This window comes from Danio aesculapii, chromosome 11, assembly GCF_903798145.1.
Source record: "Danio aesculapii chromosome 11, fDanAes4.1, whole genome shotgun sequence".
NCBI lineage: Eukaryota > Metazoa > Chordata > Actinopteri > Cypriniformes > Danionidae > Danio > Danio aesculapii.
In genome coordinates, this window is record NC_079445.1 from 10687935 (window position 1) to 10711881 (window position 23947).

General features: G+C 39.1%; 1 protein-coding gene across 1 annotated transcript in view; it reads right to left on the minus strand.

Moving 5' to 3' along the window:
* cdh27 (cadherin 27) overlaps window positions 1-13857 on the minus strand; it is a 40777-nt gene extending 26920 nt beyond the window's left edge. The window contains exons 1-4 of the mRNA XM_056468376.1: window positions 13740-13857; window positions 10556-10672; window positions 10327-10476; window positions 10105-10249 (exon numbers count right to left, since the gene is read on the minus strand). Coding sequence (XP_056324351.1) covers window positions 10105-10249; window positions 10327-10476; window positions 10556-10672; window positions 13740-13763 — 436 coding nt within the window. The 5' untranslated portion in view covers window positions 13764-13857. The remainder of the gene's footprint in view (window positions 1-10104; window positions 10250-10326; window positions 10477-10555; window positions 10673-13739) is intronic.
* Window positions 13858-23947: the final 10090 nt, after the last annotated feature.

The window sequence follows — 23947 nt, forward strand, 5'->3', positions numbered from 1 at the left end:
CACCTGAATGTGTTTATTTATTTATTATTATTATTTTTTTTAATCAAAAAATAGGTTTCAAAGTATAAGACAACGAACACTAAATAATTTTTTATGTAAAAGTCTTGATAATATTAGATGTACTTCAGAAACTTCAGTTCATGAACCCTTTAAGTTCAAAATATCAGCGTCTTTTAACACTTGTGGCAAGGTGATTTTGAGAAGAGTAACTTTTTATATTGGTGCTATCAAACGATGATTATTATTTAGAATTATTTATCAACACACTGTATAACCTACACCTTTATTTACCTTAAATAGAAAATAATTCGAATAACGTTACCTTCTGAGAATTCCTGATGCCACAGATGCTGTATCTACAGATTAATGAAATTTGAAAGCAAAATTTTTGCTACTTTTGTATTTTCGTCTTATTAGTTCAGTAAAATCACTATCCATCTCCTTATATCTTCTACACTGTAAGGAAATTCCAGATTTTCACAACATGTTACGGTAATTTTTCACTGTAAATTACATTAGTATCACTTTACAGGATTTAACTGTAAATATTCAAAGTATTGTATTCAATGTGTTGTATTCAGAATTTTATAGTGAAATTAATCAAATTAGCATGATTACAGCAAATTACTGTAAAAAGGGCTATATCTTTTGCATGTTAGTTTTAGGAATTCAAACTCTTTATTTCATTCAACATAGACATAATACAAATGAACGTTTACGCTAGTATTGGCACTTTTTTGATATTTAGAAATAACAGAATGTTTTTGCAACCCCAAAAACAATTTAGTTACATCTTCAAAAATAACTTGAAAGAAAATCATCCTGTTTTGAAACGACATGAATGTTACAGTACATTTTCATTTTTGAGTGCACTGCACCTTTATTTAATTTTATAAGGTTAACATGGAAATATGAAATAATTTTTAATGAACATAACTTTGTGCTTAGCCAAAAACATAATAAAACTGGAACAAAAGTAATTGGTTCTTAAAACCAAACACTGTTAATCACCCAAAATGATTTCAAAGTCACGGTAAATGTCAGCATGACTAGCCAAGGAAAGCCTGCTTTACAGTATAATATAGTTAATTCTACAAGATAATACTAAGAAATCACAGTAATGGACGTTCCTATCTACTGTGAAGTTACACTATATAGCTGTAATTTCACAATAATTTAATGTAACAAAATCTACTCACAATAACTACCTCACAGTAATTTGTTGGGAATTTACATGCAGTATTTTACTGTGAAAGTAATGCAATTATTAGCCAGTAATTTACTGTGAATTTAAGGTAATTTTTTTTTACAATGTATGTGTTCAAAATAATGAGAATACTTCCATCACAGAAATGTAAGGCTCTGCCATCTTGGTTTTTGTCTGTTCCTACGGGGAGCTCGTTTTCTCATTGAGTGTGATATAACGTGATTAATTTAAATTTAGCAAACTATTTAGCAAACTACTAAAAGTGAATTAATTAATCTAAAAAGTAACTCGAGTTACATTTTTTAAAAAGTAACTCACATATTATTAATTAATTTTTAAAGCAATGCGTTACTTTACTTGTTACTTAGAAAAGTAATATTATTTTGTTTTCGCGTTACTTGTAATATGTTACCCCCCAACTCAACAGTGCTGCATAAATAAACATTCATAGTTATAAACACAACACTGGACGAAAGATCTATTTGAAACCTATTCATAACTAACATTGGTAATCAGATTGGTAATATAACTACACACAAAAAAATTTGTGTCAGCTTGTTCAGACTACTTATTGAAAATGAGCTGAATAAACACAATTCTTGAGTTTTTTTAATTGCTTTAAGATTAATCCCCTTTAAATTTGTGTAAACAATTAAGTTAACTTAATCGATTTGTGTTGGGACAAGAAGAAATTGTGTGGCCAGCATTTTCTTTTATAGTGCAACTTTTAACTATACACATTGGTGCCGCTAGTGGAGGTTTGGGGAGTTAAGACGATTAGTCAACAGTCAAAACAGTCAACGTCGTTTTGGAGCCCCCAGAATTTCTATTAGGGGGCCTAATCAAAGCATCCCACCCCAATTCCCCACGCTCTTAAATTTTTTCCGCATCCAATGCATAAAGTAGAAGAAAGATTGTGTAAGATATTGTGCAAAACAGGTATTTAAGGTAGAACAAAAACAAGTAGTGCAACATTATTTGTGGTACACTGACAAGTAAACATTGTTTTCCTTATCGTGTCCTTGTAAGATGAGTTTTAGTAAACTGTCCAGTTCATATACAGAGAAGAGTGTTTCTACAGATGGTTTGTCAATGCCACTCACCTGTGTGAAGCACATTTGGAAATGCACAATGTTTTCATTGGAATTATCCAATTTTGTAAAATTTAAACTCACACCGGCACATGGTCTGAAAGGGTTGTCTCTGTTCTCTCAATGTGTAATGGTTGTGTTTTGGGCACAACCTGTGTGTCACGGATTGGCCAGGCTCTTCCACCAACATCACACATCGAGCACCTTCACCTGAGTATTAACCACGCACAGCTGCACCCAATCACTCCCATTCACTATATAAGCACACACCTCACTTCACTCATTGTCCGGTCTCGTTCCTACGAAGCGGACTCTGAGTGAACCACTTCCTAGGTTTCACTCCCCTGCGATCTCAGCATATATACTTACCTGTACTCTGTTTTCATTCCAGTCTGTCCAGTGTTCCAGTTGTCCTGTCAACGTTGTGTGTCTCGTCAGTCTGTCTTCCCCGCAAGTCCTCTGGTGTGTGCATTCGGTCATCCTTCTGTGTCTGTCATCCCAACTGGCAAAGAGAATCATCAGTCCATCCAAACTCCGTTTCAACTCTCAATCATTATCCACATTGCTCTACTGTTGGAATAAACCTAATTTATACTTACTCCCCTTGTTTGTCCGTCTGCTTCCGTAACAGAAGACCGGACCCTCAACTACCAACAGCATGAGCACTCACGATCCCCTTCAGGAGTTGGTGGATTCATTGAAGAGAGTGCTACTACCATCTGCTCCACTTCCCGAAGCACCACCAGCACCGAGCACTTCTTCACCGTCCACCCACTCATCCAGTCCCATGGCTCGACCAGCGCCCTACTCTGGCGGGGCGGAGGAGTGCAATGGATTTCTCCTACAATGTTCTCTGGTATTCACTATGCAACCCGAGTTATACCCTACAGATCGGTCCAAAATCGCATTCATCATCTCCCTTCTCTCTGGGTCGGCTCTTCGATGGGCTGAAACCATCTGGCAACAGTCTGGGCCGGTAACAAATTCCATTCAGTCATTCACCCAGTATTTCAAGGAGGTTTTTGGTCGCGCGGATGCTGAAGTAGCAGCTGGAGAACAGTTATACCATCTCAAACAGGGAGCCATGTCCACTCAGGATTATGCTCTCAGGTTCCGAACTCTGGCTGCTGCTAGCGGATGGAATGAGCGATCTCTCCTCACAACCTACCGGCTCGGACTAGAGCCCAGCCTCCGGTTACAGCTGGCCGCCCTCGACGATACGATGGGATTGGAGAAATTTATCCAACACTCTCTGCGCTGTTCCGATCGTCTGAGGGTCTACCAGCATGATCCTCCACCAGTATCACAAGCACTCCTCCGTTCGCCAGAGCCAGCCGTCCCTCCAGAACCAGAACCCATGATCATAGAATCTGGTAGACTCACAATCACCGAGCGACAGAGGAGGCTGACCCGGGGTCTGTGCATGTACTGTGGTGCCAAAGGACATGTCAGGCTGGACTGTCCCATTCGTCCAGCACGCTCTGTGGTGAGTTTGTTCAGTTCTCCCATTGAAAAAATGCATCCTCTCACCACTAATGTCCAGTTAACTACCCCTTCTGTCTCAGTTTCAGTCACAGCCCTCATCGACTCCGGGTCAGCAGGAAATTTCATCTCGCACGCCCTCTGTCGCCGACTACAGCTTAACACCGAAGCCTCGACGCACGTCTACCAGATTCAGCCCATAACCAACGATATCCATTCTCAGGCACGTATCCATCGAAAATGTGAACCCGTCAATCTCCAAGTAGGACTGCTCCACAAAGAGGAGATTCAATTTCTGGTTCTGGAGGGTGCATCGATGGATATCATCTTAGGGCGCCCGTGGCTGGTGAAGCACGATCCCATCCTCTCTTGGGGCACAGGAGAAATTAAGAGATGGGGAAAAGAATGCAGATCCAGCTGTTTTCCCGATCTACCCTTACAAGTTCAAAGACCCTTTACCGTCTACGTCACGTCTGTCGAAAGTCCAGTCGAGAAAATATCCATTCAGATCCCGAAGATCTACTCCTCATACGAGGATGTATTTTGCCCCAAGAGAGCTTCCCAGCTACCTCCACATCGGCCATGGGACTGCGCCATAGACCTGCTTCCAGATGCTCCTATGCCCAGAGGTAGGATCTACCCGTTGTCCCTTCCGGAGACCAAGGCAATGGAGGAGTACATCCATGAGGCTCTGAGTCAGGGGTATATCCGTCCATCCACATCACCTGCTGCCTCAAGTTTCTTCTTCGTCGCTAAGAAGGATGGAGGGCTGCGGCCATGTATCGATTACAGAACCCTAAATCAAGGTATAGTCAAGTTCCGGTATCCCCTTCCTCTCGTCCCTGCGGCCCTGGAACAACTCAGATCCGCCAAAATTTTCACCAAGTTGGACCTCCGCAGCGCCTATAACCTGGTGAGAATACGTGAGGGGGACGAGTGGAAGACTGGGTTTGTGACCCCTACTGGACACTACGAGTACCTGGTCATGCCCTATGGTCTGGTTAACACCCCCTCCGTATTCCAAAACTTCATCCACGAAGTCCTCCGGGAGTTCCTCCATCTCTTCGTCATTGTATACATAGATGATATCCTGATTTACTCCCGGAGTGAGGCCGAACATCGCCACCACGTTGCGGAGGTCCTGAAAACCCTCAGGAAACACCGCCTGTACCTCAAGGCTGAAAAATGCTCCTTCCATTCACCATCTGTTCAGTTCTTGGGGTACATCATCGATCAAAGAGGGGTTCGTATGGATGAGGGGAAGGTCACTTCCGTCATCTCCTGGCCCGAACCAAAAACCATAAAGGAACTCCAACGTTTCCTAGGATTTGCTAATTTCTACCGACGTTTCATCCAGAATTACAGTCTCATCACCGCTCCGCTCACCAACCTGTTGAAAAATAAACCCAAAGCACTACCCTGGCCTCCCGAAGCCGCCGCAGCCTTCCAAAACCTAAAAGAATCCTTCACTCAAGCCCCACTGCTGACTCATCCTGATCCTGACTTGCCGTTTGTGGTCGAAGTGGATGCATCGACCACCGGAGTGGGAGCCATCCTGTCCCAGTACCACGGTACTCCTTCATTACTCCATCCATGTGCCTATTTCTCCCGGAAGCTCAGCCCGGCGGAAAGGAACTATGACATCGGAAATCGAGAACTTCTGGCCATCAAGCTCGCCCTGGAGGAGTGGCGACACTGGTTGGAGGGGGCCAAACATTCGTTCCAGGTGATCACAGATCATAAAAATCTCCAATACCTAAAAGATGCTAAAAGACTCTGTCCTCGTCAGGCCCGTTGGTCATTGTTCTTCAGATTTCAGTTCTCTATCTCATATCGACCAGGTTTAAAGAATATCCGAGCAGACGCACTTTCCAGAATTCACGACCAGCATGAAATTATTGAGACACCGGCCAAGATCCTTCCCGATCAGATCACTATCTGTCCCATCCAATGGTCCGCTCCTACAGTAATCGCCACTCCAGAATCCAGAACTCCGCCGGGCTGTCCCCCCAATCGACGCTTCATCCCTGAAAACCAACGGGTAGATCTCATTCATTCCAGCCATACATCTCTGGGCACAGGACATCCTGGGGCCAACAACACCCTCTCGCTGCTATCCCAACGCTTTTGGTGGCCGAACATGGCGAGGGATGTGAGAAGATACGTCCAAGGCTGCAGAGAATGCGCTATGTCGAAGAGTCCTCGCCATCTACCTGCTGGTAAACTCCATCCCTTGCCCATCCCAAACCGCCCCTGGTCACACCTAGGAGTTGACTTCATGACAGACCTCCCATTGTCTGAAGGTAACACCTGCATTCTAGTCATCATAGATCGATTCTCTAAATTCTGTCGTTTGATTCCTTTGAAAGGTCTACCCACAGCCCTAGAGACCGCCGAAAACCTGTTCAACCACGTCTTTCGAAATTTTGGGTTACCAGAAGATATAGTCTCGGACCGAGGACCCCAATTTATCTCCAGACTATGGAGAGGATTTTTCAGACTCCTAGGTGTGACCGTAAGCCTCTCGTCTGGCTATCACCCCCAAACCAATGGCCAGACAGAGAGGAAAATTCAGGAAGTGGGGCGGTTCCTCCGGACCTTCTGTCACGGTCACCAAAACTCCTGGAGCCAGTTTCTGGGCTGGGCGGAATACGCCCAGAATTCCCTGCGGCAACCTACCACCGGACTCACGCCATTCCAGTGCATCCTAGGGTTCCAACCTCCACTCTTCCCCTGGGATGGCGCACCATCTGATGTCCCCGCAGTGGATTACTGGTTCCGGGAGAGCGAGAGAGTCTGGGACGATGCACATCACCATCTCCAGAGGGCAGTACGCAGAACAAAGGAGGTATCTGATAAGAGGAGGATTCCAGGCCCCATCTATACTCCAGGACAGAAGGTCTGGCTCTCCACCAGAGATATCCGTTTGCGACTGCCCTCCCGAAAATTAAGTCCCAGATTTGTTGGTCCCTTCACCATCCTGGAACAGGTCAACCCCGTCACATACAAGTTACAGTTACCACCACAGTACAGAATCCACCCCACATTCCACGTGTCCCTTCTAAAACCCTTTCACGATCCTCTGATTCCCTCCACAGAGCCTGGCCATGAAGAGGAACCTCCTCCCCCACTGATGTTAGAAGAAGGGGCCATCTACCAAGTCAAGGACATCCTACGGTCCCGGCGTCGTGGTGGTCAGCTTGAATACCTCGTCGACTGGGAAGGATACGGTCCAGAAGAAAGGTCATGGGTCCCCAGATCCGATATATTAGATCCCGCACTTATGGAAGAGTTCCACTCCAATCACCCAGAATTTCCAGCACCTCGAGGACGAGGTAGACCACCACGACGTCGGAGGTTCAGGCCCTCAGGAGCGGGCCCTGGGGAGGGGGGTAATGTCACGGATTGGCCAGGCTCTTCCACCAACATCACACATCGAGCACCTTCACCTGAGTATTAACCACGCACAGCTGCACCCAATCACTCCCATTCACTATATAAGCACACACCTCACTTCACTCATTGTCCGGTCTCGTTCCTACGAAGCGGACTCTGAGTGAACCACTTCCTAGGTTTCACTCCCCTGCGATCTCAGCATATATACTTACCTGTACTCTGTTTTCATTCCAGTCTGTCCAGTGTTCCAGTTGTCCTGTCAACGTTGTGTGTCTCGTCAGTCTGTCTTCCCCGCAAGTCCTCTGGTGTGTGCATTCGGTCATCCTTCTGTGTCTGTCATCCCAACTGGCAAAGAGAATCATCAGTCCATCCAAACTCCGTTTCAACTCTCAATCATTATCCACATTGCTCTACTGTTGGAATAAACCTAATTTATACTTACTCCCCTTGTTTGTCCGTCTGCTTCCGTAACACTGTGATAAACCAATCAGAGTTCACTATTTGAACTATTTACTATTTACTATGTCCAAGTTTGCTAACTCAAACAGAAGACTCATCCTGCGTTCACACTAGAGTTTGAGCAAGCAAAATTTGGTCATACGGGGTGTGAAAAGGAGGGGGGGGGGGGGATGGTCAAACAAATTTCAGGAATTTTAAATTTCTGTACATAGAGGTCATGTTTTGATCTACGATTGGTCTCACGCAGTCACGTGATGCAATTTTTTCAAGCTTCATTGTAAAAAATGCAGGGTTTCACACAAATAATTCATATTGTCATAACACAAATCGATTAAGTTAACTTAACACTTTTAACAAATTTAGGTGGATTGAACATAAAAAAAATTAAGTTGTCCCAATGAAATCTCAAGAATTGTGTTGTTTCAGCTCATTTTAATTAAGTAGTTTGAGCAAGTAAAAAAAAATTTTTACTTTGCGATGCAGCGAACTGCAAAACTTATGACTGGAAGTCTAAGGGGCAAAAAGTGCACTGTGAACGCGGCTTTACTGTAAAAAATGCAGGGTTCCACATAATTCATTAATATCATCCCAACAAAAATCGATTAAGTTAACCTAACAAATTTGAGTGGGTTGAACATAAAACAATTAGGTTGTTCCCAAAAAGCTCAAGAATTATATTGTTTCAGCTCATTTTAAATAAGTAGTTTGAACAAGCAGCAAAATCATTTTTGAGTGCTCCACACAGAGGAAAGAGATCTATATCATTGCATATTACTAATAACGCTTATAATTTCTGATCGCCATGTTGTCAGATAATGTAATTAATATCACAATTTGCTTAATTGCTAATATTAACAATATAAGTTTATTATGAACATTTAGGATTCATCCCCTGCACATGTACATCACAGAGTTTGTTTTTACATCTGGAAGACGTACTACAGCCCTTGATCATATACATTACGTATAATATAGAACATTCCTAAAATAGGCCTTTTAAAGATGTTTTAAAGATCTTTGCACACACACATAGTAGGTGTTTTCCAGATCAAATGCGCTTTAAAATTCGTCTTGCAGATTTATGTGTGCTAGACAATATTAAAGTATACAACAATGCTCAAATCTCATTTCCACAACATTCATTAGTTCAGAAAAATGAGGTAAATGTTGGAATTATTTTGAAATATTGATCGAGACCCATTAAGGTTCAATCGCGTTCATAACTGGTACATAGGATTTACATATCATTTTGTAGTATAGTACACCTGATTATTCATTTATTCTTTTGCCTTAGGCTCAGTCTCTGATTTATCAGAGGTCGCCACAGTGGAATAAACCGCCAACTATTCCAGCATTTTTTTATGCAGCAGATGCCCTTCCAGCCATAACCCAGTACTGGGAAACACCCATACACACTCACATTCACACACACACATTCATATACGGCCAATTAAGATCATCCAATTCACCTATAGCTCATGTGTTTGGAAAACGAAGCACCTAGAGGAAACCCACATGAAGATGGGAAGAACATGCAAACTCCACACAGAAATGCCAACTGGCTCAGCCAATACTTGAACCAGTGACCTTCTTGCTGTGAGGCGATCATGCTAACCACCAAGCCACTGTGCCACCCCTCAATTATAATCAATATAAGTTTATAACGAACATTTAGGATTCATCCCCAGCACATGTACATCACAGAGATGTCTATTTGACGTTTGTGTTTACATCTGGAAGACGTACTACAGCGCTTGATTATATACATTATGTCTATTAGATGTCTCCTCTCAGACATTAAATAGACGTTTAGAAAATGTTATTAAGCAACATGCCTAAAACAGCTTTTAAAGATGTTTATCAGACCTTTGTACACACATAGCAGACATTTTCCAGAACAAATACTCTTTCAAACATGTCTTGAAGTTGTATGTGTGCTAGACAATATTAAAATAGAGAACAACACTAAAAATCTCAAAACTCTAAAAAGGACAAATCTAATTTTTTTATTAGTACAACATTTTTCATTTATTAGTTCAGAAAAATGAATGTCAGAATTATTTTGAGATACTGATAGACCCATTATGGTTCAATGGTTCAAACGTGTTCATAACTGGTACATTTTACCAACCAATTTATCAACACAATCACCTGGCAATTTGTAACTTTTTGATGTAGTGGCTAATTTATACGATCTAATTCGTACAATTTAGTATGATTTGCTTATCCCCCAATGACGTCTGGGTTTAGAGGCAATGTTGGATGCCACACCTCCTTTTAAAATCGTACATTTTTATATGACCGAACTACGAATTTGTACAAATTAGCCACTAAACTGGCAAAACATAAAATAGATACATTTCCTCGTAAGATCAGGCTGGATTTACAGTACAGTTCATCATTTAGCAGTAAATGAAATCTGAAATACATCTGATTATTTCTGATAAAAATACAAGCAATTATACTGACCTTGCTTTGCTGCTTCATTTACAGTAACATCGTAGACTTTCCTCGGGAAGACCGGCGGGTTGTCATTAATGTCCAATATGTTGACCTCCATGCCTAGTTGTGTGTCAATAGCCAAATTGGACTTGTTTCTTGCTTGAAAGGTCAGCTTTGAAGAGATAATGACGTTAGCTTTAAACGTACACCAACAGATAAACATCTGAGGAAACATCAGATTCCTCTTACCATCAGAACGCTGAACTGCTCATAGTCAACTTTACGGTGGACCATAATGACTCCTGTCTTGGAATCAATAGACAGGACACCCTTTGGGTTTTCATCCACACCTTTGCCCTTTAACCCGAACTCCACTATATAGCTACGATCCAGTTTGATCTAATATTTGAGGAATGTTATTTTTAAAAATACATTATGGCAGCTTGTTTAGTGACACAGGAATAGAAATGATACTTGCCTGCCCCAATTCATAAGGAAAAGGTCCTGGGTGTTCTTCCACAATGTCAAATGAGTCTATAATCCAGGATCTTTTATTGCGTCTGAGAGGCTCCATGCTGCACAGACTTACAATTCCCTTTCAACAGAAACAATTGTTATGGCTTTAGACCAGTGGTGCTCAACCCTGTTCCTGGAGATCGACCTTCCTGCAAAGTTCGGCTCCAACCCTGATCAAACACACCTGAACCAATTAATTAGGACCTGAACAGCACTTGATAATTACAGGCAGGTCTGTTTGATATGGGTTGCAACTGAAATCTGCAGGAAGGTCGATCTCCAGAAGCAGGGTTTGTCACTCCTGCTTTAGACATTACATTCATTAACATGATTGACAAAATAAAATATTAGACTATTACAGACTAATTTAGTATTTTTGTTTTATTTAATCATTAAACCTTGTGTCATTTTAAAGAGATACCTATGATAAAAATCAACTTTTGTAAGCTGTTTGGACAGAACTGTGTGTAGGTATAGCGTGTCCCCAGTTATATCGGAATTACAGAAACACAACAAGCCTCTTTTTTTAAATTTCCTTGATGTTAAAATAGGATCCAAATCCCTCCTATTTTAAAGCCCACCACAACATGAAGTAGGAGTGTGATTTCAGCACCCACAGAATTGTTTGACAGCCACGTATTAACATGTCTCCATAGTAAAGCGTATAATCATATCCACAAAACAGGATGTGCGCTAAGCAACTGGGACTAAAAGATCTGTTCAGCTTCCTGTGATCAGCAGCACCTCAAGAATGAGTTTTACAAATTTAAAACACTTTTTAAACAGTGCATGTTTGCAATGAATACAGTAAAATCGCTAAATAATTCATCAACAAAGCCGCATAGTGTCAGTACAATTATAAAAGAAGACGTTTCAATCCTGGTTTGTGGATGTTAAATCAGGTTTATTTTTGTACATTAACATAACGGATGTTATGTTAATGCAGTGTAAATTAATGTGTATCTGCTTCATTCTTATGCAGATACACATTGTGCTGTCTATCTACGTGAAGGCCACACGCATATGGGAACGGTGGGTGAGGAGAACCAACTCATTTGCATTAAAAGCACAGGCAACAAAAACAGCTACAATGTCCAAGCAAATTTTCTAGATATATAAAGATATAATAAATAATCTGATGGGTGTTTTGAGCTGAAACTTTACAGACACCTTCTGGAGACACAAAAGACTTCTCTTAAATCTTGAAAAAGGGGTCAAATAGGTGCTCTTTAAAAAATGCTGTATATTCCGTTTGTCCTTTGGGTCAACAATGACATGGCTTCACTAAACCTCTTTTAAAAAATCATTTAAATTTTCAGGTACCTCATGTCAATACTAATCTACAGTTTTTTTAGCAAGAAACTTGTCATAAAAGTTGAAGCAGCCAATATTTATTGTAAAAATTGGTGTAAAATTTATGGTGGGTCAAAATTGACCCCTAACACAACAGTTGTACCCTACATGTTTACAGCTTTCACGAAAAACCAAAAAGGTACAATTTTTCTAATGTTTAGAAAAAAAAATCAAAATTCAACATAAAAAAACCTAATTAAGTTTTTTTTTTTATCCTGCTGTTGCAACCCAGGCTCATTCTAAAAATGTACCGCTATATAGATTTCTGGAGAGCGCCAAATATGTGCCAGTAGATTCTTTTTTTTTTTTTTTTTTTGCAGTTTTTGTTTTCGTGAATCCACCAGAGGCCGCTGTGTATGCTTTTTGAGATCTCAAATTTCTCTCGCGGGTGCCATTTGTGCCTGATGTTCTCACGTAAATCCACCAGAGGCCGCTGACGACTAACTGAATGATTGTGTGACGATTGACTGACCCACCCCCCTCTTTTCCTAAACCCAACCAATAGCGTTTTCAAAAGCACTGATTGACCAGCGCCCACCCACTACCCTAAACCCAACCGACAGTTTTCAAACAGCAATCCAGAAAAAGAAAAGCCCTCACCTGATTTTTACCACATTCTCACCCTGTTATTTACTTGTTTATTTTATTTTTTGGATTCTGCTTTTGTCTTACCCACTTTCTGAAACTGTTCTTGACCAGATTCAAACTCCATCCATGTGGTCAACTTCAGTTTGCGTCACAAGTCCCCCAACATACATGACGAGCTACTGGACAAACTGGTAACAGCGGGAAAGCCATCCATAAGCAGTCAGTTGGTAAGCGCGAAAAGGAACGACGTCATACCGCCCCGTAGCATTCGTTTTAAAAACAAAATGCAGCCATACATACTTCTGACTACATAATTCGTGATCTCCAGAAATGTGCATAGGGCTATGTTTTCAAAACGAGCCTATGATCACGGGTCATTTTTCTTAGTCTACAGGTGTGTTAAAGTCATATACTATGAAACAAAGTGTAACATTCTTTGTTGTAGATTATGCCATCAATCATTTAGACCCAAACACAAAATGGAATTGTCCAAAAAAAAAAACCTTTTGGGTCATTTTTCTCATAAATGCAGGGTCAAAAGGACAAATACCTTTTTGAATCTGTTTTGAGATAGATTGGGCTTTATATGTTTACCAAAGAGAATTCAAAGTTGTGAAACAGGTTTGGGAAAGCCTTGGCTGTCCTTTGTTGCTGGTTTATTCCTCAACTGACCCCAAAAATAAATCTCCCATATAGGTATTCATGTTACAGAAATACACAAAAGCATACACAGGTTTACATAAATTATTCAACAGCTATTTCACCAGCACAGAATATAGATAGAGACACCAAACATCAAAATGTAAGAAGAGAAAAGTATTTATGTGGTCAAATACATTAGGGTGGTAACTTTAAAAAAAAGGGTTATTGGTACTAATAAGTACCTTTGAGGTATACCTATGCCAATCCAAATGTGTATCTTTTGAGAAGTTATCCCCCCTGCCCTCGTATTGCTATTATAAGAGCGTGAGACAAATTATTTTGACTCTATCTATTTAGTTTGGTTTTAAATTTGAGATAAAATGATTGAATCAACTAACAGAAGTCATTCTGAGGTATAAATAACTCCTTATTTTAACAAGAATTTATTTTCCTTAGTAAAAAGTGAATACCAGACAATAATAAAACAAAATGATATTGATTTAAGATCTTACTAATCTTGAATCAACACAGATAACTGTGACAGAAACACAATCTGCACTTACCACAAGCACCAGATGGGTCAACATTGTTGTGGCCCAAATCCTCAGTTCCTCCGTAGAATCCAAAGTAAAGCTAAACGGCAGAGGAGTCTCTTGAACTGTAATGCTCAGACATGCTTCTGCTTCAGACTGAGAGCACAGTCATACCTGTGTAGTGCAGAAGTACAGGTAACTACACCCTGGGGCTGTGTAAGATAGTATGCTGTGTACACACGTAGGCATTATAGGGACAGACATTACACATTCTATAGGGGCAGAGAGAATTTGTAGTTTAATTAGTTGTTGCGGAACAAACTTTAAAACAATTTTACAGCAGGTTTTCTACTAAACATTTTAAACATAAAGACCTTGAAACATTTTCTTAACAGCAAAGCACAACTAATTTTGTAAAAGTTTTATTTTTTAGATTTTTACTAAAACTTTGTGAACATTATTTATGCCATTTTCTAATCAATAGAATTGTCTATGATTTGTAGAAAAATTTTTGATATATATTTTCTCTTGAATAAAAATAGGCCCATACATGCAAACAAAATGTAATGTGGCGATTTTAAATAGAGAGACTCTTACTGATCAAGAGACAAGAGCCCCTTTCACACATACAGACTTTTCTGGAAAGGGATCATGTGTGAACAGGCCCTTTTTGAAAATACCGGTAAATTTGTTCCAGCAATTTTCAGGGAGGAGAAGTTGTAACATTACCGGTAATTTGCCGAAATGCTGTGATGTGTAGAAGGAAAAGTATACGTCATTGTTTTGAACACCATTAAGCTGACCAGAATACTCCACATTATTTACATGACACAGCATAATGAAAACAGATTTTCCTAGCATCATGGCGTAAATGAATTGACCGGCCAATCAGGGACCCCTCCTTAAGTGGACCCAGAGCCTCTGGGTGCAGCTGAAGCCTCAGAGCCCATTCTCTAACTAACCTATAACCCTTATGTTAATCCGGCCCTGGAGCCAAACCAGGTGTCATTTAATTGCCCATTTACAGGTCACACCTATCTGTGATGATCAGTCCAGCAAGTTCTACATTACTAGCCAGGGGTTATTACCTTAAAGCCAAAAATGTATAGCTAAATTAGCTGTAGTGTATGAGTATGAATGCAAAAGTCTATGGGTTTTAGCCAGTTTTGGGTTGCGGCTGGAAGGGCATCCGCTGTGTAAAACATATACTGGATAAGTTGGTGGTTCATTCCACTGTGGTGACCCCTGATTAATAAAGGGACTAAGCCAAAAAGAAACGAATGAATGAATGAATGAATGTATATACAGTTGAAGTCAAAATTATTAGCCCCCCTGTTTATTTTTTTCCCCAATTTCTGTTTAACGGAGAGAAGTTTTTTTTTTTTCAACACATTTCTAAACATAATAGTTTTAATAACTCATTTCTAATAACTGATTTATTTTATCTTTGTCATGATGACAAAGTTTTTGTATAACGATGGTTTGTTCTGTAGACTATCCAAAAAAAAATTAGCTTAAAAGGGCTAATAATTTTGACCTTAAAATGGTGCTTAAAAAATTAAAAACTGCTTTTATTCTTGCCAAAATAAAAACAAATAAGACTTTGCCCATTGACTTGTGTCCTCTGTAGTGGACATTGTGTTTTTGTGAATTTTCTTTGAATTGTTTGAGCTACTCTGTCAAATATCCCCAACACCATTACACCACCAGCAGCAGCCTGAACCATTGATACAATGCAGAATGGATTCATGCTTTCATTCTGTTGACGCCAAATTCTGACCCTACCCTCCAAATGTCGCGGCAGAAATTGAGAATCATCAGAACAGGCAACGATCTGCATACCTCGGTGGGTATTTGAGTTACTGTTGCCTACTAATGGCCATTCTCCTCTGGCATCAACAAGGCGTTTGCGTTGATATTTCTGTACTTTTCTGGTAGTGATCATGCTCTTGATTTTATCGTTGACATTTTGTTGTACACAAATGCTTATTTTACAAAAAAAAATCTAAGACAACACCTAGATTTGAAATATTCCTTGCTGAAATTTCGTTCATAGTTGAATCTCTCAAACGTATAATTTATTCATTCATACATTTATTTTCTTTTCGGCTTAGTCCCTTTATTAATCTGGGGTCACCACAGCGAAATGAACCACCAACTTATCTGGCATATGTTTAGAAATATATACGCAGCGGACACCCTTCCATCTGCAACCCATCACTGGGAAACATCCATAAATCTCCAGTCACACACATACACTACGGACAATTTAGCTTACCTAATTCACCTATAGCGCTTGTCTTTGAACTTGTGGGGGAAGCCGGATCTCCCAGAGGAAACCCACGTGAACACGGGGAGAACATGCAAACTCCACACAGAAATGCCAACTGACCCAGCCGGGGCTCGAACCAGCGAGCTTCTTGCTGAGAGAGCCCACTGCACCACCGTGCTGCCCCATATTATTTCTATACTTATAAATGTATAAATAATAAGAAGAATATTAAGTTTCTTAAAACTAAATAATCTTTTTCTTAAAGAATGATTCATTTTTTTTAAGAGCAAGTATTAATATTATTATAATACAATATTTTAACAATATTTGGTTTTACTAGTCAATAATTGCGAATTTTAGATTTATTATTCCCCTAACCCCACAACTGTTAGATTAAATGTACACCAAATTATTGGATCCTTGGGACGTGGCACTCCTTAAACTGTCTGTGATTGACATGAAAAGCTTTTATATAATCACAAATGCTAGCCCAGCCCTAATTAAGTCAACTATAACATGTCCAAATGCCATTTTGACATCTCTGTTGCGTCTTTCATTAACGTTTCCCAGATGCCCCACCACATTCCTTTTACTACATAAAGCGTTTGGTTACGATCGCAAAACGCAATCACAGTTGTCTGTTGATGAACACACTGTCACTTTTTACAAGCACACCTGCTAGCTTGTTGTATGTACAGGTTCAAATGAGCAGTTTTGACTACGTTTTAACATTATGAGAATATGTATGGCATTCTTATGTTCCTGTGAACCGAATTCCACAGACAGGCGGGTGTCTGAGCACTGCTAAAGAGAAGTACTTACTGGCCACTTTATTAGGTACACCTGTCCAACTGCTCGTTAACGCAAATTTCTTGGCAGCAACTCAATGCATTTAGGCATGTAGACATGGTCAAGACGATCTGCTGCAGTTTAAACCAAGCATCAAAATGGGGAAGAATGGTGATTTAAGTGACTTTGAACGTGGCATGGTTGTGGTGTCAGACGGGCTGGTCTGAGTATTTCAGAAACTGCTGATCTACTGGGATTTTCACGCACAACCATCTTTAGGGTTTACAGAGAATCATCTGAAAAAGAGAAAATGTCCAGTGAGAGGCAGTTCTGTGAGCGCAAATGCCTTGTCGAAGTCAGAGGAGAATGGCCAGACTGGTTCCAGCTGATAGAAAGGCAACAGTAACTCAAATAACCACTCGTTACAACTGAGGTCTGCAGAAGAGCATTTCTGAATGCACAACATGTCCAACCTTGAGGCGGATGGGCTACAGCAGCAGAAGACCACACCGGGTGCCACTCTTGTTAGCTAACAACAGGAAACTGAGGCTACAATTGGCACAGGCTTAACAAAATTGGACAATAGAAGATTGGAAAAACATTGCCTGGTCTGATGAGTCTCGATTTCTGCTGCAACATTCGGAGGGTAGGGTCAGAATTTGGCATCATCAACATGAAAGTATGGACCCATCCTGCCTTGTATCAATGGTTCAGGCTGGTGGTGATGGTGTAATGGTGTGGGGGATATTTTCTTGGCACACTTTGGGCCCTTTAGTACCAGTTGAGCATCGTGTCAACGCCACAGCTTACCTGAGTATGGTTGCTGACCATATTACCACAGTACACTCATCATTTGATGGCTCCTTCCAGCAGGATAACGCACCATGTCAAAAAGCGCAAATCATCTCAGACTGGATTCTTGAACATGACAATGAGTTCATTGTACTCAAATGGCCTCCACAATCACCAGTTTTCAATCCAATAGAGCACCTTTGGGATGTGGTGGAACGGGAGATTCGCATCATGGATATGCAGCAGAGGTATCATGTCAAAATGGACCACATTCTCTGAGGAATATTTCCAGTACCTTGTTGAATCTATGCCTTGAAGGATTAAGGCCGTTCTTAAGGCAAAATGGGGTCCAACCGGGTTCTAGTAAGGTGTACCTATTAAAGTGGCCAGTGAATGTATGTTTAAAAAACACAGACTATTGTTTTAATGAGTCATTCGCAATACAAATAAAATTCAATCACACAATAAAGTTTTATATGTGAATGTATTTACTGTAAAGAAATCTGTAAATTTGATGTTTTCCGAATATTGTGATTTGTTTTTATTTTTCCCGTTTATTTATGCTTTTGAATTGCATTATATGATGATCTTTCTTCAACAGCTTGAAATGTTAAAAAAGGTGACTTTTATTGGCATTTTTAATCGTTTAAACCTCGTAATAAACTTCTAGTATATTTTCTGACAAAAAATGTCAATAAAAGTCACTTTGTTAAACTAGTTGAATTTTCAGCATCAAAAGCAACAGAGCAGAAATCAACATCCCATAATGCAATTCACAACCTCAAATAAACAGAAAACAAATCACAAAAATAGGAAACTGTTCATTAACACATATTTTATTACATGATAACATGAACTAATACGAACAATACTTGTACAACAATAATAAAATCTCCCTTTATGCATTATTAAAATTCAAAGATAATGTTAGTTAATGCTTAATATTAGTAAGCATGAGCTAAAAAATTATGAATTTATTTTCACTAATAATTTATTTTTCAACAAACTTAAAAATTAACAAACACTGTAATAAATGTTTTTTATGTTCACGTTAAATTTATTGAATTAGCTAAAATGTTACCGAACATAATTCTTTTGTTTTAATGCAAAAAAACATTGCTTAATAAGTACAAATTAATTGAGTAAACAATATTTTAAACATTATACATTTTAAATGTTTTGTTAGTTGAACCAAATTAAAAACTTCTAGTCTTCTCAGCTTACATCAGTCAAACTGACTAAACGTCTTAAAGGGCACCTATGTTGAAAAACTTTTGTAAGCTGTTTGGATAGAACTGTGTGTATGTATAGTGTGTCCACAGTCATATTGGGGTAATATAAACCCAACAAGTCTCTTTTTTTTTATTTCCTGACGTTAAAATAGTATCTAAATCCCAGTGATTTTGAGGCCCACCGCAACGTGGCGTAGGAGTGCAGTTTTCCCTGCCCACCGAATTGATTGGCAGATGCCATGTCTCCATGATAATATGTATACACATGTCCACACAGCATTTTTGCAAAGAAACTGGGATTCAAACATATGTTACAACTCTCTGTGATCAGCTGCACCTCAATAACTAATTTTATAAGTTTAAAACATTTTTAAAACAGAGCATGTTTGCAATAAATAGAGTTAAATCGCTGTAATTCTTAACCGTTATAATCAGTAAACGCAAATATATTTGTGTGACTCATCATTTCAGAAAGGCTTGAATAAACTCCACCACAAATACATCAAATAAACTTACTTGGCATTTTTGACTAATGAGCTGGATTTCAGCTTCATCCGTGTCTGTCTCTATCACTGGCGGCTGTTTATCTGATGTAACGCATGAGAAGTAGACACGCACGTATAGGCGCGGTGGGCAAGGAGAACAGCTCATTTGCATTTACAGCCACAGGCTACATTAACGACTACATTATCCTCAGACACCAACATGGGGAGATTCTACATTACATAATAAATAATCTGATGGGTATTTTGAGCTGAAACTTTACTGACACATTTTGGAGACACAAAAGTCTTATCTCTATATCTTGTAAATGGGGTAAAATATGTGCCCTTTAAGTTCAACTTTGCAAAACCGGATTAACTTAAGTTAAAGTAATATAAAAAACATTTGTTGTCATGCCCTTTTGTCTTATCATTTTTTAGAGTGTAGTTATATTTATATATTAACTAACAAGAAGCTATGATTTAATAAATAACAAAAGCAATAAATTACTGCAGAAAAACAGTAGCTCCCAAAAACGACAAAAATGATTAATGTGAAGCTAATCAGTAAGTGCAAGACAAATTACGCATTTTAACATTTTATTTGTTACTGCAACCGGATGATTTAACAACTTTAATTCTATAATAAAGATTGAACATAATATTAAGGACCATTATGAAGGTTCAAACTCTTGGCTGCTTTAAAGAGACCACAGTTGAATTAACCTCATATCAACATTTTCAGGCTCATTTTGAAAACATACCCCAATATACATTTCTGGAGAGCACCAAGTACATCCTAGGAGGTACATTTTTTGGGGGAGTTTATTTTTTCATGAATCCACCAGAGGCCACTGTGTGCACTTTTTGAGATCTCAAATTTCTCTCACGAGTGCCATTCGTGCCTGCTGTTCTCATGTAAATCCACCAGAGGCCGCTGTCAACTGACTGACTTACTGACCAACTCACCGATAGTGTTTTGAAAAGCAATTCAGAAAAAGAAAAGTCCCCTGACTTTACCGTGTTTTCAGATTTTACCACATTCTCACCCTGTTATTTACCTATTTATTTTATTTTTCGGCTTTTGTCTAACCTGCTTTCTGGAACCGTTCTTCGCTGGACTCAAGCCCCTTCGTCACGGTCAACTCATCTCTGCATCTCAAGTCTGCTGACGTACATGCTACTGGACAAACTGGTATCAGCAGAAAAGTCGTCCAAACAGAGGTAAGCGGTCAGCTGGTAAGCGTGAAAAGCACCTTGACCTTCTTTGCTTTCAGGAACTTTGATGTGAAGGCTGAAGTATGAGGAGGAGCGCTATCCTGCTGAAGAATTTGCCCTCTCCTGTGGTTTGTAATGTAATGGGCAGCACAAATGTCTCGACACCTCAGGTTAATGATGTTGCTTTCCACTCTGCAGATCTCTTGCACACCCCCATATTAAATGTAACCCCAAACCATGATTTTTCCTTTACCAAACTTGACTTATTTCTGTGAGAATATTGGGTCCATGCGGGTTCCAATAGGTCTTCTGCAGTATCTGTTATGATTGGGATGCAGTTCAACGGAGGATTCATCTGAAAAATCTTCCTTCTGCCACTTTTCCAAATGATCAACTAGAAGTCAAGTTATTATTTGTTGCTCTTAGAACTGGGATTGACGACAAGACTTTTGTCAGGTAGTGTGCGATTATTTGAAATTGAATTGCAATCGATATTTAAAACGTTGCGATTAGCTAATCGCAAGAGGCTGCAATCTGAAATATGTATTATTTATTTTCCCCCGCCAAGAGCAAATGCATGCATGGTGTCTGTGTTTGACAGTCTTACTAGCCAACTGAGTTAGCACACTTCAAACCATCGTTAGCCATCTTAGTCGCAAGTTGTGTCGTTACAAACATAGTTTGTTGATTTGGTGTTTTCCAAATCCGTTCCAACGAACATTCGCAAACTGCATTGCAAACTTCTATGCTTGCAACTACACCTCTGGACCTGTAATTAGAAAGATAGTTCCTGGCTGTGTTTTATTCCCAGTTATCCCCCCTATGCCCTATTCATTTAGAACATTCTAACATTTAAACTTGGAATTATTTTTTTTAAAGCATTAAAGTCATCACTCTTAGGTGTAATTTGCTTTCAAAGTATTTTTACAGTTTAGTTTTAGTGATCTTCATGTTTACAAGTGCGCTTCCTTCACAGTGCACTTAGAAAACATTGATGTCCTTTTGAACACAGTCGTGGCTCATGACAAAAGCTATAGGTGACCTTTTATTTAAAAGCCGAATTTATTTTTAGTCTCCAAAGCTTGAGAAAACAAAAAACATAGCATACGTTAATGCTTTTAATTTATAGTAGGTTACTTATTAAGTATCTGTAGCCTACTGTATATGACATGGGCGTGTTGGTCAGCACATTTCTGCAGTGGTTTACATGTGTCAATTGTAAATGTAGACTTTTCAAAAAAAATTTAATAAAATAAACAATATCCTACTTAATAATAATAAAATAATAATAAATAATAATAATCATCATCATCATCATCATCATTAATATTCTTCTTATTATTATTAAAGTATAATTTTTTCATTTCCTAATAAATAATAAATTTCATTTCTTAATAAATATCCTCATTATTTGTTTATTTATATGATTTATATATGAGATTAGAATACCTGTTAGCTTTTGTAAGTGATTTGACATTTTAGAATAGAATATGTAATGTTCTCAATAATATTTGTAAAAGAAACACAGTGCCATATGTGCCATTTACATATATATCAATTAATATGGAAAGCGAGTGCATGTTTTTATTAAAACTAATATTGGATTTTTTTTTTAGGCGTGTGCGTGTAAGACAACAGAATTTGCACATCATTTCTTCTCTAAAGAAGTTGTTACCACCCCGTTTAGAGCATCATTATGAACGTTTTACGTTGTAACTAACATGGTTAAAACGATGGATCTGCGACAGACAAACTACGGTTTTGGGAAACACTTGTCACTGCATCTTTCTTTTCCCAAACGATGCATCGTACTATGATAGTTCAGCCGCGAGTTACGTCGTTATTTGGGAACCGCACCCCGGAATTACACATCCGAACTTTGCGGAACGCCTACAAAAGAAAAAAAACACAAACAGGAAAGTGTGGATGAGTGGGATGATGGCGTCTGCCTTTTGATTTCAAAGTCACACAAAATTAAAATGTAATGTTTTGATATATATATATATATCCTTCTTCGTCTGGAAGAAACCCCCCTCCTCCCCTTCATCCACTTTTATCCAAAATGGCCAGCATGGCGGCCCAGCGACTAGCAGTGTTGCCTCACAGCAAGAATTCCAATTGCTCAGGCTCCTTGCTGGACCATCTGGTATTTCTGGGCGGAGTTTGCATTCTCTCCCCGTGTCCACGTAGGTTTCCCCCGGGTTCCCCGATTTCCTCCCAAGGTCCAAATATGTATTATAGACAATACATAAGTCTCTTATATTAGACGTCTCGTTCTCAGGAAGTTTACCTTAACCTCAGCTGTGGGGGAGTTTTGAGATCATCCTGAGCTTAATCTCCCCTCATCCCGCAAAAAGAGGGAGCCCTGGGACTCTCCCAGGACAGCATGACAAACAAGCTTTTTATAGACCATGAGTTGTGTGAACTCTTGAAATGCTTCTTAATGGATATTATGTCTTTCAATGACTTGACGGAGAGCTAATGACTTATTAACAGCGGTTTGCTTTAAGAACATGTTAACAAATTAAGTGTTAAAAGTTACAAACTAGCTAGTAACAAAGCCCCTAGTGTGGATTTTACCTTCCAGTTTAAAAAAGAACTTACGAACAGCTTGTGCAACCCTATCCAGGTGATCACTAATGCCATAACAAACGTCCTCGCTAAAGACATGGTGCCTTTTAATGCAGTGATCAAAGAATAATTAGGATAAGAGATATACACTTTCGTCTCGCACCTATTTTAGCCATTTTGGAGTACCACAGCTGTACGGTTTTCATCATGATAATATGTGTAGCATCTGTGATAATTATTTTGTTTTAGACAATATAAGCTACAGAAAGGCTTTAATCAGCCATATTAGTTTGCTGAGTGTTCTGTATTTTTATAATTATTATTTTTGTAGATAAGCTACACTATCTTCCTAATTTGAGTTCAACTATTTTACAGAAAGGTAGGATCATTTTATTTGTGCTTACTGTTTGCTTTAGAGAAAAATGAGTGTTTAATTTAAAAACAATAAAGATTTAAAAACAAATTTGAATAAAGAATACATTAGTAACATACAATAGCTACATTAAACAGCAACTCCATTTCACGAAAGACGAAGTTCAGATGCTGTTCTTTTATTCCGCATGGGTGCTATGAGGATAAACAAGTGACAAAAAAGAGACCACGATCTTGAGTATAGTGAGGATGAATAAATGACAGGTTCTGAGAGACATCCTTTTTTTGCACAGAAGCCCTACCTTGTGTTTTATTTGCTAATGTAAGCTATGTTTTAAAAGATAATATAGTGTATAAAACTGTACATTATTTATATTACTTCAATAAATTATTTTCTTTTTTTAGTAATGGACAATGCACAGATATTGCTGTTTCACAATGTTTTACACTGCATTATTTGAATCTAACAAGCTTGTTTACATTGCTCTACTTACATTAAATTCAATTCCC